Here is a 12,918-nt window from a genome sequence, read left to right on the forward strand (position 1 = left end):
AAGAAGGGATGGAGAGATGCAAGGAGGAAGCAGTTCAGGAGGCAGGTGAACGGGACAACGTGATGCGTCCCCGACCGTCCCGGTTTCAGCGGGGCGCAGTTTGAGCGGCACCCGCAGCGACTCCGCCGATGACGGCGGGGCGGGCGCGGTGCCCCCCCGCAGCCGGAGTGCCCGGGGACGTGCGGGACGCCCCCGCCGCCTCTCCCCTCCCCTCCCCTCCGCCCGCCCCGCCCGGGGGGCCGCGCCGCCACCGGCGCTCGGCGCGGCGAGCGGGCGGGCGGTGGCAGACGGGCGCCCCGCGGACCGCAACGACGGCGGCGCCCCGGAGCCCCCCAGGCGGCTCCGCCCCGGCCCCCCGCAGGTGGGTCCGCCCTGCCCGCGCCCCCCACGTCGGGGCGGCGACGGGGGCGGGCGAGCCCGTCCCCCCACGAGGGGCCGAGGGGTAGAGCCGGGCGCCCGCTCGCCGAGGCGACGCCCCCCGCGCCCGCCCAGCCCCGCCGGGCGTTCGGGGCGCCGCGTCCCCTCGGAGCGGAGCGGGGCGGCTCTCGGCGGCTCTCGCCATGGCGGGGCTCCCGGCCGGCCGGCGGGCGGGCTGAGGCGGGGGCCGGGCGGGGAGGCGCCGGCGGCGGGGTCTCACCGCCTCTTCTTGCCGTCCCCCGCAGGGAGCGGCCGGCCCCCCGCGCCACCATTGCCTCGCACGGCAAGGAGGACCTGCTCGCCGCCGCCGCCCGGCTCTGGCAGCGGAGGAGGCGGCTGCTGGCCGCCGCCGGGCTCGCCCTGGCCATGGCCGTCGCGCTGCTGGTCGCCGTGCCCCTGCTGCTGCTGCAAGCGCCCGCCGACACCGGCGCCCACTACGAGATGATGGGCACCTGCCGCATGATCTGCGACCCGTACAGCGGCGGGCGGCCGCCCGGCCCCGGCAGCACCGCCGCCGTGGAGGCCCTGCAGGACCTGGGCGCCAACCCCCCGCCGCCCTTCGTCCAGGGACCCAAGGGGGAGCCGGGCCGCCCGGGCAAGCCGGGCCCCCGCGGGCCGCCCGGGGAGCCGGGGCCGCCGGGTCCGCGGGGCCCGCCGGGGGAGCGGGGGGACGCGGGGAAGCCGGGGCTGCCCGGGCTGGCGCTGGCGGGCGCGGGCGGCGGAGGGAGCGGCGGCGGGGCGGCGGCGGGCGGCGAGGCGGCGGGCGGGCTGAGCGCCGCCTTCAGCGGGCCGCGCATCGCCTTCTACGTGGGGCTCAAGAGCCCCCATGAGGGCTACGAGGTCCTCAAGTTCGACGACGTGGTGACCAACCTGGGAAACCACTACGACCCGGCCAGCGGCAAGTTCACCTGCCAGGTGCGCGGCATCTACTTCTTCACCTACCACATCCTCATGCGCGGCGGCGACGGCACCAGCATGTGGGCCGACCTCTGCAAGAACGGCCAGGTGGGTTCCGCCGCTCCCCCGCGCGTCCTCCCCGCCCGGGGTGTCCCGCTCGTCCCCCTGCCACCGCCCCCGTCCCGCGGGCGCTCCCGAGGAGAGAGCCGCCGGGAGCGTCCTGCGCGCCGTCGGGGCGGGGGTGCGCCTCTGGAGCCGCGACAAATTCCGAACTCCCGGCTCGCAAACTTTTCTGCCGGGCTGGGGAGAAGGAGAAGCGAGGAAAGGGGTGGGAGGGAGGACAGGGGGTAGTGGAAGGGTTGTGAAGGAGGGACTCGAGGCATTGATGGAGGAGCTGAGAAAGAGGGGCTGAGGGACTGATGGAGAGGCCAGAAAAAGGGTGCGTGAAAGACTCATGGGGGGGCTGCAGAAGAGTGACTTGAGGGGCTAATAGAGATGCTAGGCAAGAAGGGCAGGGGGGGCTGATGTGCCCAGCGGCTGTGTTGGCAGGTGCGGGCCAGTGCCATCGCCCAAGACGCAGACCAGAACTACGACTATGCCAGCAACAGCGTGGTGCTGCACCTGGACTCCGGCGACGAAGTGTACGTCAAGCTGGATGGAGGCAAAGCACACGGAGGCAACAACAATAAGTACAGCACTTTCTCTGGCTTTCTTTTATACCCTGATTAACACGCAAGTGACACGACACAACTGGCCCTGCCACTGATGCACATGGGGCTGTTTGGCAATTCCATACCCCATCGTGCTGCTGTTCCTGCTGGTGTCCGCTGTCTCCGCAGGTCACTTTAGCTTCATTATCAGTTTATATGTTTTTATTTTCACCCTTGTGGAAACGAAATAGAAATGAAACAAAGTGAACCCCTTCCTTACTCTCCCATTTCTTCCGACCCCCGCTCTCCCTTCGTCTGCCTGAGTGTTTCGTGTGTCACATGAGGAACTTGGCAGCTTGAAACTCTTGAGTGGTTCCAGGAGGGTTTGAAAGAGCCCAGAGTTTGGACTGTGTCACACACGGAATTTGAACAGGTCACATTTTTTCATCAATAAGTATTAATGACGATGATGAATTTTCAGATGGACTATTCACGAAGTGGGACTGGATCATAACTGTTTCTTCCTCTGCTGCTTTGTATGGGGTCAAGTGTAAACTTTTCTTTCTGTGCAATGCAATGCTCGTGTGAATGATGGTGTCATTAACGTCAAACATGTTTCTGTCTGCAAAAGAATTTGGTCATTGACCACAGTCACCCAAATACCACATTAAATTATGTTTTTAGACAATGCCTTCTTGCTTTCTGTCTCTTCCAGTGCTACAAAGGAGCACTGTGGTGGTGCTGCAGGAGGGTGGGCAGTAAAGGAGGGGGTCACTTCAGTCCCTTAGGTTTATAGTAATATTTTAAATTTAGGATGGGGTTCCTTGCCTACATCTTGAATATGGTTCAAGGGGGCTGGGAAGAAATACAGAGAGAGAGGAAAAAAGCTTCACCTTTATGCAGTTTTGTGAAAAGAAGGCACACAGTTATCAAGGGGTGAAAGTGGGGGTGTGGAGTGAATCTCCTAAACAGATTTACTGGGTTAAAACCTGATCCAGAGGTTAGTGAAGTACAGGAAAAGCAGTTTAATCAGTGATTATGGAAAGCCGTGTTTCTGTAACATGCTTGACAGATGTTAAGAAGGCAGCAGGGGAGAGAGTTGGTCTAAACCCTTGCACTTGCAGTGTGTGTATGGGTTGGAAACCACACCTGACTGGAGGTGGGTCTGCACAGTGCCTGAGATGGGCTGGGTGAGATAGCTTGCTCAAGACTGATGGATTCAGGCCATTTAGAAGGGTTTTCTCCTCATGGTCCTCTGTAAATCCCAGCCACACTTGGTCTTTTTTCAAAATGCACAGGTGTGTCAGTAGTGCATGTGGTTCTGAGCCTTTGGTGGAGGAGGTGTATTTTTCATCATCACCCCAGTAGGTAACCTCCTGAGTTTGGCTAAATTGGGACTGCTCTGCTGAAGCTAAAAGAGCTAAATTGATTTACAAAAGCACTTACTTTCATTTTACTGTCTTGTCATTTCATTTTTTCCTCCTGAAGGTCTTACCTCCCCATCAGCCCTCTGCCCTTCGCAGCCTTAGTGCAAAGATCTCTTATCACAGCTAAGAGAGACAGGAGCTGGTCTGAGACAGCTCTGCCAAGGCTGGAGCTTTGCCCCTGCCCTGATGTTGCAGGAGGAAAGGGAGCCACAGTCAGATGGACTTGCTCCAGCCCCATTTGGGGCAGCCCCATGATGACCAAGGTCTTACAGTCACTCCTGTCTCCTGCTGCATCCTCAGTGGGTATTGTCTTCTCGTTGGCTGGAAGAGGAGGAGGGTCAAGGGGAGAAAGCAATTTTTCCATCCTCTCCTCCAACATCCCCTGCTAGGGACACAGAGTTCATAACCAGGTACATGTGTTAGACACTTATCAATCTCTTATGTCTTGTCGATTTGTACTATTTGGAATATGATTAAAACCAGTGTCTGAGACCATCCAAATGAAGTATAATTGCTATGGATCCTCAATTCCCACCGGATCCGTAATCCTTTTTGACTATTCCTCCCCCCTCCTTCAATGAAATGGAGCTTAGACACAAAGCCCTTGGTTTAAATTTCAAAAAATTAAAATTGACATGCAGCAGCATTAGCAGGAGCCAGGAGGAATTCTAAGGAGGTGCCTGGGCTCTGCTTTATCCTTTGCATTAAGAAGCAATTTGTACTTCTAACAAAGACCCAACTGTTCCCCCTTGGCAAAAGGGCAATGAAGATGCCTTGCAAGGGAATTGCTGTTCACAATACTTAAACAAATTTGAATCTTAGATTTTTAAATCTGTATTCCCTGGTGGAGCCTGCTCCTCTCAATTCAAATGCAGGGCTGGTGGTGTGTGCCTGCCAAGGTGTCAGTAGCTAAGCGGATGATGGATTGATGAGGCAATGGGAAGACACAGGCTCACAGTGGCAGTTTGCCCCGACAGTGATCTATGTATCTGCACATTATCAATGTCATGAGGAGGCTTGAACCACCCTCGCTAGATGTCTCATTTTCCACTTATCTCTTATGTACTAATTATCAGGCTGGATTATTCCCCAGGATAGAAACAAAAAAAAAAAATTGCTCATTGCCACTTCACTGACAGTTTACACAATCGATAGAATGAACGTCTCCCTCAGCTGCTCACAGGCTTTTTTGTTTCCTCTCCTCATTGCAGGGTCTTCTGAGATTGCCTCTGTGGGGGGTTGATGGCTCTCGCCCAGCATCTGTGGCAGCGGTGCTTGGACAGGCTCCTCTGTCCCACTCATCTCGGTGGTAGCTCAGTGTGTGGGTTGTGTTTTTTTCTGAAGTAACACAGGGAGAAGAAATTGGGAGATGAAAAACTTCAGTGCTCAGTGGTGCAGTTATCCAGAAAAGCAGAGGCAGCGGATGGGGACGGTGGTCCCTGTGCTGCCAGTGTCTGTGGGTGAGACCAGGGTCACACATAGTCCAGCAAACAGCCTGAGGTGGCCTCGTAACCCTCTGGGCTTCAACTGAGCCTTCCTGCCCTTGGGAATGGTCTGTGAGTTCTGCACATTTCATGTCACAAAGGGAAGGAGTTGTTCGTAAGGGGGGTGCTCTGGTCTGCTGGTTTGGGTGGGAAGAGGAGAATTAAAGTGTACTCAAGGTGCCGGCTTCAGCTTTCTCTGAGACTGGCCTTCCCAAATGATCCTGCACCTCAGACATCAGCCAGTGTCTGCTCTGGAGGTCTGACCCCTCAGAGGTCTTATTTACTCAAAGAGTTAAGCAAATGCTTTTAAGAATTGGGACATAATCAGGTGTGACGTGAATTGGGAAAGCCCCCAGAAAGGAGTGGAAGATTGGAGTTTTAGACAAAAGGTGCTCTCTGTTTCTGAGCCCAGCCATGTGCTTAAGTTAAAATTATAATACAGAATTTAAAACAAAGAAAAAAAAGACAGATGTTCATGCCGTCCAAATAATTTAGGTATGCACCAGCAAATCCCTGATCTTTCAGCTAGCAGTGTTCACCTTGACCCTTACCCTGTCAGCCTGGTCAGTGATGGCTGTGGAAGGGATTTCTGGAGGAGAGGTGAGCTGGGAGATGTTGAAGCACACAAACATCGTGAAAGGGGAAATGGGGATCCTGCTGAGATCCCCGAGGCGGGGTTCCAGCCCCCCTGGTCTGTGGTTGTTCCGTGGAGGAAAGTGTTCAGGTTACTCTGCTCTGCTGCAAGCCAGTTTTGTTGCTGGCCACTTGTTTTCTTTTGTCTTGACCTTCACTGGTTTGGGAAAGTCCTGGCAAGTCTCTAGGGAGGTGGGTGAGGAAATCCTGCTTTGTCTAGGGTGAAGAGGGTGAGCTGCTGGTGCTGAGTTTTCTTCAGCCAGAGTACAGAGTTGAGGAATCCAAACTGTGAGAGCAGCTGGTTTCAGGTGTCCTGTGCCAGGTCTGGTGCCTCTTTTCCAGGATCTCAGCTTGCAGATTTCCTCCTTGATGCTCATTTTCTTGTGGTGCAGGGCCTGGGTCAGTGGGGTTCCCTGTCTTGCAGCAGCAAGAACAGTCCCGTGTTGGGTTCTCCTCTTTCCCTTTTGCTGTAAGGAAAGCAAAGCGTTGCTTTTTGTGCCTCGTGTCTTTACACACATGCACTGAACCACACATTGGTCTTTGTCTTGCTGCTTTTGAAACTCACTCTGGACATTTTTCTTGGTGATTTAATGCTTGTTTATCTCTCTGCTTGGCTCCTTCAGTGGCTCACAGTGCCTGGACAGGTTTTATCTGTGAACTCAAAAATTATGGAGGATGGGTTTTAGTGGATGCACATGTGTTCATTTTCTGTTTACGCCACAAACTAATTATATTAAGGGGTCTTTGACAGTAGAGACAAAATGGCATATCTATTTCAAATCTGTGTTAAATACTTTTTTTTTTTTTTTTTTTTTGTAACAGGCTATCTTTTTTCCTTTTTGTGATTGGGGTGAACTCTGGGAAAAACTCCTGGTAAAATCATGTGTCTTAGTATTGTCTCTGGGTTAAAGAAGCCTGTCAGAATAAAATAAAGACTAACTGAATCTCCACTGACTTTCAGACTGCAAAAAGTTTGGTCCTTTTTACTGTGAAAGCCTACATGATGCAGAGACTTGGAAGATTAATTACAGACATGAGAGGTAAATTGTAACTGTGTGCACACCCTGTCAGTTTTGGGTGAGAGCCTGCTCTCAGCTGGTTTCACATTTAATGGCAGAAAAAAGTTCATTGTTTATAAACTGCAGGTGACATGCAAATGGGGACCCATTTCTCTATACCAAGCCCATGCCAGTTCAAGAAGCGAATCCCTTGGTCACAGAGCAGATGCCACAGCAGCAGTGGAAGAGATACTTCACTATTTCTTGAGCCCACTTGCTCTTGAATGAGCTTCATTTTTGAAGGTTGTGGGGGCATTTGCAGCAGGGGCATTAAAGACTAAAGGGGCTGAGCTCCTGAATCCTCTCTGTTTAGGACCAGTTTGTTAATTGGCTCACTGTTAAGTTACAAAGAGGCCAGTAAAGGGCATGGCTTGTTCCCTGGATCAGCCATGGAAACAGGAGCATTTCCTCCTGGGTAGGTGGCAGGCTGAGGCTGGGGTAGAACTTGGTGTTTTAGGCTTGAACATACACTGAAGTTCCCCTTCTTTCATCCTGCATTTCAGGCTGAAGTCTTGGGAGCTGGTGGTTTCAGGTGAAAATTTGAAGGGTGCCAAGCCACTCTTGTGTCCTGGTCCCTGCCACAGAGCACTCAGCAGGATGTCTCAAGGTTTTGCAGAGCATAACTGAGAGGGAGCTATGAGTGATGATCCTGTTTCCTTGCAGAAAAAGCCACAAATGCCCACAAATGGGGTCCTTCCAATTATAAAATATCCTGAGTTAACCATTCAGCTGTGTGGCACAGCTCTCTCTATATCCTGATAAATTTTTTTCACAGGGGCTGGTGGCATATCCCTCTGTGCATTTGCTCCCATTTTGGTTTTTTTGGCACGAACTGGGGTAGAAACAGAAAAGGCCTGCTTGATCTCTATGATCTGCTGCCCTATTAATGCAGGATTATTTCCTCCAGTGCTCTGTGAGCACGGTGACACAGAGAGCATGGCTTGCCTGCAGCCTTTGACTGCGCTCCTCCCAGCGAGGGCACATTCACATGATCCCGGCTCTTCGTTTTGCTTGCAGCTGCCAGATCATGTCTAGAAAAGCAAACAAAAAAAGTATCCAGCCCCAGTCTTGAATGCAGCTGAAATGTTTTCTTGGTGACATTTTTCTTTGTCAACAAATTGCTTATCACTTGAGTGTTGTGTTGTGATGCCCATCCCAAAGAGGAGAGATCTGCTGCTGAGAATGGGGGGGAGGAATGCCCTGGAGAATAACTTGTTTGAGATGTGAGCACAGGCTTTATGAACAATGATTCTTTGTTGGATCTCAGCTCTAAGGTGCAATTTTGGTGGTATGATAATGCAGAAAATGTTTTAAGTCCTTGGGGAGGAAGCTGCTTTTCAGGTGGTGTCTTGCTCTTCCCTCATTATTGTAATGCTGTTCCTGAAGCTTTGTGTCAGTCATGCCGTGCTGCAGCATGAGAATGCTGGGGGTGATGGAGATCAGATCCAGGTGGATCTCTGTGCTTTGTTTTGGTATACAGTTGAATTCTTGGCATTTTTTTCCTGTTCTTCTAGCACCTTATTTTTCATGGAGCTGTGCTGTTTGGGAGCTGGGAGCCAAAGGGTCAAAGTTTGCTTCCAGGTACACTTATCTGATTCTTTTCACACTTGGATTTTTTTTCACACTGGAGTCAAAATCAGTCCATAAGTACATTACACGTACTTATCTTCCCTCGGATTACCAGTGTGGCAACTGGTTAATTAGTGTTTGGGGATGTAAGATGAATCTCAGTTTTTGTACCCTAGAGGTGGAAACTGTTCAGGTCCATTTTTTTGTCCTGTCCAGTAAGTGTCTTTATGTAAATGCTTTTCAAAATAAACACCCTGAGAGGGCAGGACAGCTCCTTTTGCTGAAATGTAGCAACCTGCTGAGGAAAGAGAGGTGTCAAATACCTTTGAAGCTCATCTCCTCCAAGCCCCTGCTGAGTGCATCTCTGCAACTGAGAGAGCTCAGATCGTAAACTTCAGCCTCCCCTCTCAAAAGGCAAAGCATCCTTGAGGAGTAACACTGCTGCTATTTATCAATTTGTGTGAGAATGAAGCCTGAATACTATTAAAGCTGAAACACTAATTAAGCCAATAAATTCCTTTGTCTTTTTTGGGTGTGTTTGCAATTAATATGCAAAATCCCATTGATTCCAGCAACTCCATAATTCACGATGCAGTGTTATTACATATTGACGGCGTACCCTGTGAAACATCCAAAAGACACTGCTGTGCATAGTAAGAGTCCTGCTGTGATCCCAGTTAAACTGTTACAGGCTGGGTGAGTCACAGCTCTCCACCAGGTTCTTCCAAAAGCCGATGTCGATGGAGGGGGCAGGAAGACCACACAGAAATGTGTCTCAGCTGAGCATACGCTGTGTCTCCAGGGCTACTTGCGCTTTATATTGCTTTTGGAATTACAGTGGGAAAAAAAAGGGAAGATGTTCCAGCTGATCCTCAAAAAAAAAGGCTGAAACTGATGCAAATAGAAACAGATTGTAAAGGAAATATGTGTTTGGATCGAAGCAAGGCAGTTCTTTAAAGCTGCCTTAGCTTTAATTTGCATCTGATGGGGCAATCTAAATAATCTTTCCTCAAGGTTTGTTCAAAGCTACGAGAAGTGAGACAGGACAGGAAGGCTTCTGAGAGATGGAGCACTTTTCTCTCTTCCAGAGGAACATTGTTTTGGCATCCTAGGACAAAACAAAGAGTCCTTGACCACTGAACCCTGCAATGACTCTGCCTAGAACTGCCTTTTGCAGTATCAGAATAAGTTCTGCCCCAATATTTTTCAGCATCCTTCCCTAAAGCAGCAAAATCAGGAGGACATTGTAAGGAATGATTGGCTCTTAGTCTCAGAACATTTAATTGTGAGGGCTGCCTACATGAGGCTTTGTTCCTGTTTTCTCTTATATTTTGACTCCTTTGCATCCCCAGGTCTGTGGCAGCTCTGCTCTAAGGTGGAAGGGCTCAAGAAAAGGATGTGGTTGGTAGAGTAGATATTCTTCATGGGGTTGGTCTGATCCCCATCCAAGTGGGTGGGCAGGTGCTCAGTGGATTTGGTGAAGCAGGAGCCAGGTTAAACTTAATCTTGGGCTGGAGTTTTGTGGTGGTGATCTTTTTTGTTGCTGTTTTCAGTTCTCAGGAAATTATTCTATTTGGTCTTGGCATAATCAATAAACCTCTGTATTGATATGTGCAGCCTCTGGAGCAGAGCCTGGCATGGATGTGCTTTTACTTGAGAACAGCACAAATCAAATACACAGTTGTTGAATTAATTTGTGATTGCTGTTTTCTCATAACTGCTCTTCTGGATTGCTCTTCCTGTTCTGCTGCCATCCTTCCAAAGGCAAAAAAAAAGGAGGCAATCAGGGTAAAACTGAAGCAATTGTAGATGCATTTGATCCCCATGTATGCAGAGGCTGTATGACAGCTTTAGGAGTGGAAGATACAATATACAGGATGCTATCTCTGATTTCAAAGATAACATGTTTGATTTCAGGCACAACGATAAAGCAGAATTCTTGATGGCTTGTCCAAGCTAATTTTCTTCTGAGTTAGTGCACTAACTACCTACCAAACCACAAGCTGTCCTTTTGCTTTTTCTTTTCTATTAGTGGACTAATAGGACTGCCAAGTTTTACTTTCTAGATGGGTCTTAAATGGGAAGCAGTTTGTTTCATGGAAGAAAGATGCTTGGGGAATCAATTTATGCCAGCTTGTATCCACCAGAAACCTCTGTACTTCAGCAGACTTTAAATTGAAAAATGGAGCTTGCTCTTCATACTGGATTTCTCAAACTACTTACTCCAAGCAATAGAAAAGCAAACTTGTCAGGTAGGCAGGGATTTTTTGAGGTATCTGTGTTTATCACTTGGTTCACTTCTGGAAATCTCCAAGTGAAATATGGGAGCCTGAATTGCTTAAGAAGGTCAAACGAGGTGAATATAACAGTCCCCTCTGGCCGAAAAAAATCCATTAATTGTGCTGTCAAATGGAAGTATGGACAATGGCAGAGCTGGCTTTTTAAAAATTTGTCTTAGCTCTTACAAACTGGTGGTGGGAGGGAGTGAAGTGAGAGGAGTAATATGATTTTGGGGTAGGACTGAGCAATCGCTTCTGTCTGCAAAATGAGGTCCATTTCTGTCCTAAGACCTTTCTACAAGGCACAAATACAAGGGCAAGTCTTCTAGGGGCAGAATGGCCTGGTGATTTCCCATGTGTTTCCCTGTAGGCTTCTCTGTGGGTGGCAGTTCCTTAGGGAGGCACCAGAGTTGGCATCAGGTAATGCAGAGAAAACTGTGGATTTAACAGATGTGAACCTGTTTTCTTCCTTTCTCTCTTTTATTCCTCATAAATAAGAAAATTACCTGCAATTGTAGCAAATGACATTCAAAACAAGTGTGGAAATATTATAAATATTGATTGTAGGATTTGGTTGAATATAGTAAATTCAAAGCCTGCAGGGAATTGTACCAGGAGACCAGTTATGGATGGTGCATTGCCAGGAGGAGTGGTGTTGTGTGGGACAGTGCCAAAGTGTGTCCTGTGCTCTGCTCTGCTCAGTGCCATCGTTAGCACTGGGACTCGTTAAGTAGAAGACCTGTCTGTTAAATTTGCAGATTGCATAAAGGCAGAGAAAATTATTAACCTCAAAGTGACTTTGACAAAACAGAGGAAATAGATGTCAAAATACCAGGAGAGAATTAAAGAGATGCAAGTTACCTTTACCTGGAGGCAGTCCATGGCATGGACATGTGCTGGAAAGTCAAAAGGGATGGTCCTTAAGGACAAGAGAGGAAAGGAAAGGTGATATTGAGATAATTTTGGTTAGGAGAGAGTGAGGGCTTTGAGATGTAGAAGCAAGGTCAAACAGAAAGGGAAATTTTTGGCTGGTAAGGCATGGGAGCAGGTTGCCTGGGAAGGTCTGTGGCACAAAAGGACTCTAAGAGCATACCAGACATCCATCAGATCTAGCTGTAACATAGCTGTGTTGGGGGGGGAGCCGAGCCAGACCATAGGCACTATTGATTTTCCATCACCTTTCCTTTCTCCGTGGATCTGCAGAGATATATACACCCATCTGCCTGCCTGTAATAGAGCCCTCGAGAAATGGAGTTTGGTGTTTTTCTGTGCCCCCAGCAACGCTGTCTCTGCACACCAGAGTGACTCCATCTCTGGTCCGTTTTGGAAGGGCAGGTGGAGGTACATGGGGTGATGGCGTGTGGGCAAGGTGATGCTGGTGGGAGGACTGTTGCAGGGAGTGTGTTCCTAGAGCTGAGCTCTGTTATCATAGCTCCAGACTGCCAGAGCTCACGATGGCCAGGATCCCCCCAGGTTCTATTGAATGACCGTGCAAAGGTGTTCTCAGCACACCGGCTGCTCTTTTGGCATAACCCCTACAAATCTGAGCACATTGTTTCTACATCTCTCTGAGCATGTGATTTTTGCATCTGTGGCAAGAAGATGGAAATATGGACCTGCTGATCAGCAGGCATCTAACACTCAGGTGCCTTTGAAGTTCATGAACAAGAGAAACTTGAATACCTCTGAGCTCCAGGAGTGCTGTGTGTATGTACCTGGTGCACCAGCACACAGCTCCATTCAGCCCAAGCGGGCTGAACACTCAGTGTTTTCACCACAGTGTCCCACACCAAGTGGGAATGCCTCTGATTTTTTTACTGGTAGTTTTTTTAAATCTGTATAATCCACAGATTATATGTTTAAAAACAACGGGCACAACGTGAAGTGTTTTCCTATGTAACTCGCCACTGGTAACTGTGTGAGTGATGCAGAGCTTTATCTCAAAATGCTGTATCCCTGCCACTTAATTTTCCTTTTCCTGTAGCCCCTTTGTCCAGCATCTCTGGCTTTGTAGGGGCTTTCTGAGGTCTCCTCTTCAAGTCCTAGTGCACTTCCAGGTGTGTCAATCCTACATGTGGAAAACAGAGACTTCATCAGAAGAAAACTTTGAGGTATGAAAGAAAAAGGGATGGCATAGTCCAGGAAGCCTGCTTGTGAATTTTTTTGTTTTCCCCTCCTCTCAGCTCAGATTATCAAATGGAAAAATGATTATATTTTTTCAAAAGGAAAAAGAAACCCCACTGTAAAAACATTCACGCTTTTCATAACTCAACTTGAGTTTGCTTTGCCTTCATTCACAAGGATTTGACTACCGGGCCAGAGCTGCTGTATTTCAGTCTCTGCAGGACGGGGTTTACAGTGGTGGTGCTGACTCACACTTCATTGAGAGTCACAAGCAGTGACTCCTGAGATGCATCAGCTGCTGCCAGACCCTGTGTCCCTCACAGGGCAGATCCCAGCGCCTCCTGCGGCTGAGCTCGCTGCAGGAGGATGTGGAGCCATGC

At 49.7% G+C, this 12,918-nt stretch overlaps 1 protein-coding gene across 1 annotated transcript; it reads left to right on the forward strand.

Annotated features, from left to right (window-relative positions):
* The first annotated feature begins 624 nt into the window (after nt 1-624).
* C1QL2 (complement C1q like 2) lies at nt 625-6,462 on the forward strand. The gene is made up of 2 exons (XM_015633957.3): nt 625-1,422; nt 1,864-6,462. The coding sequence occupies exons 1-2, from the start codon at nt 784-786 to the stop codon at nt 2,041-2,043; spliced, it is 819 nt and encodes a 272-aa protein (XP_015489443.1). The 5' UTR covers nt 625-783; the 3' UTR covers nt 2,044-6,462.
* Nucleotides 6,463-12,918: the final 6,456 nt, after the last annotated feature.

This window comes from Parus major, chromosome 7 (assembly GCF_001522545.3).
Source record: "Parus major isolate Abel chromosome 7, Parus_major1.1, whole genome shotgun sequence".
NCBI lineage: Eukaryota > Metazoa > Chordata > Aves > Passeriformes > Paridae > Parus > Parus major.

Excerpts from the sequence above, each read along its gene's own strand:
- C1QL2 (XM_015633957.3), top strand. The coding sequence starts at position 784 with ATGGCCGTCGCGCTGCTGGTCGCCGTGCCCCTGCTGCTGCTGCAAGCG. Across the intron at positions 1,423-1,863 it reads ACCTCTGCAAGAACGGCCAG|GTGCGGGCCAGTGCCATCGC; the intron begins GTGGGTTCCGCC and ends CTGTGTTGGCAG.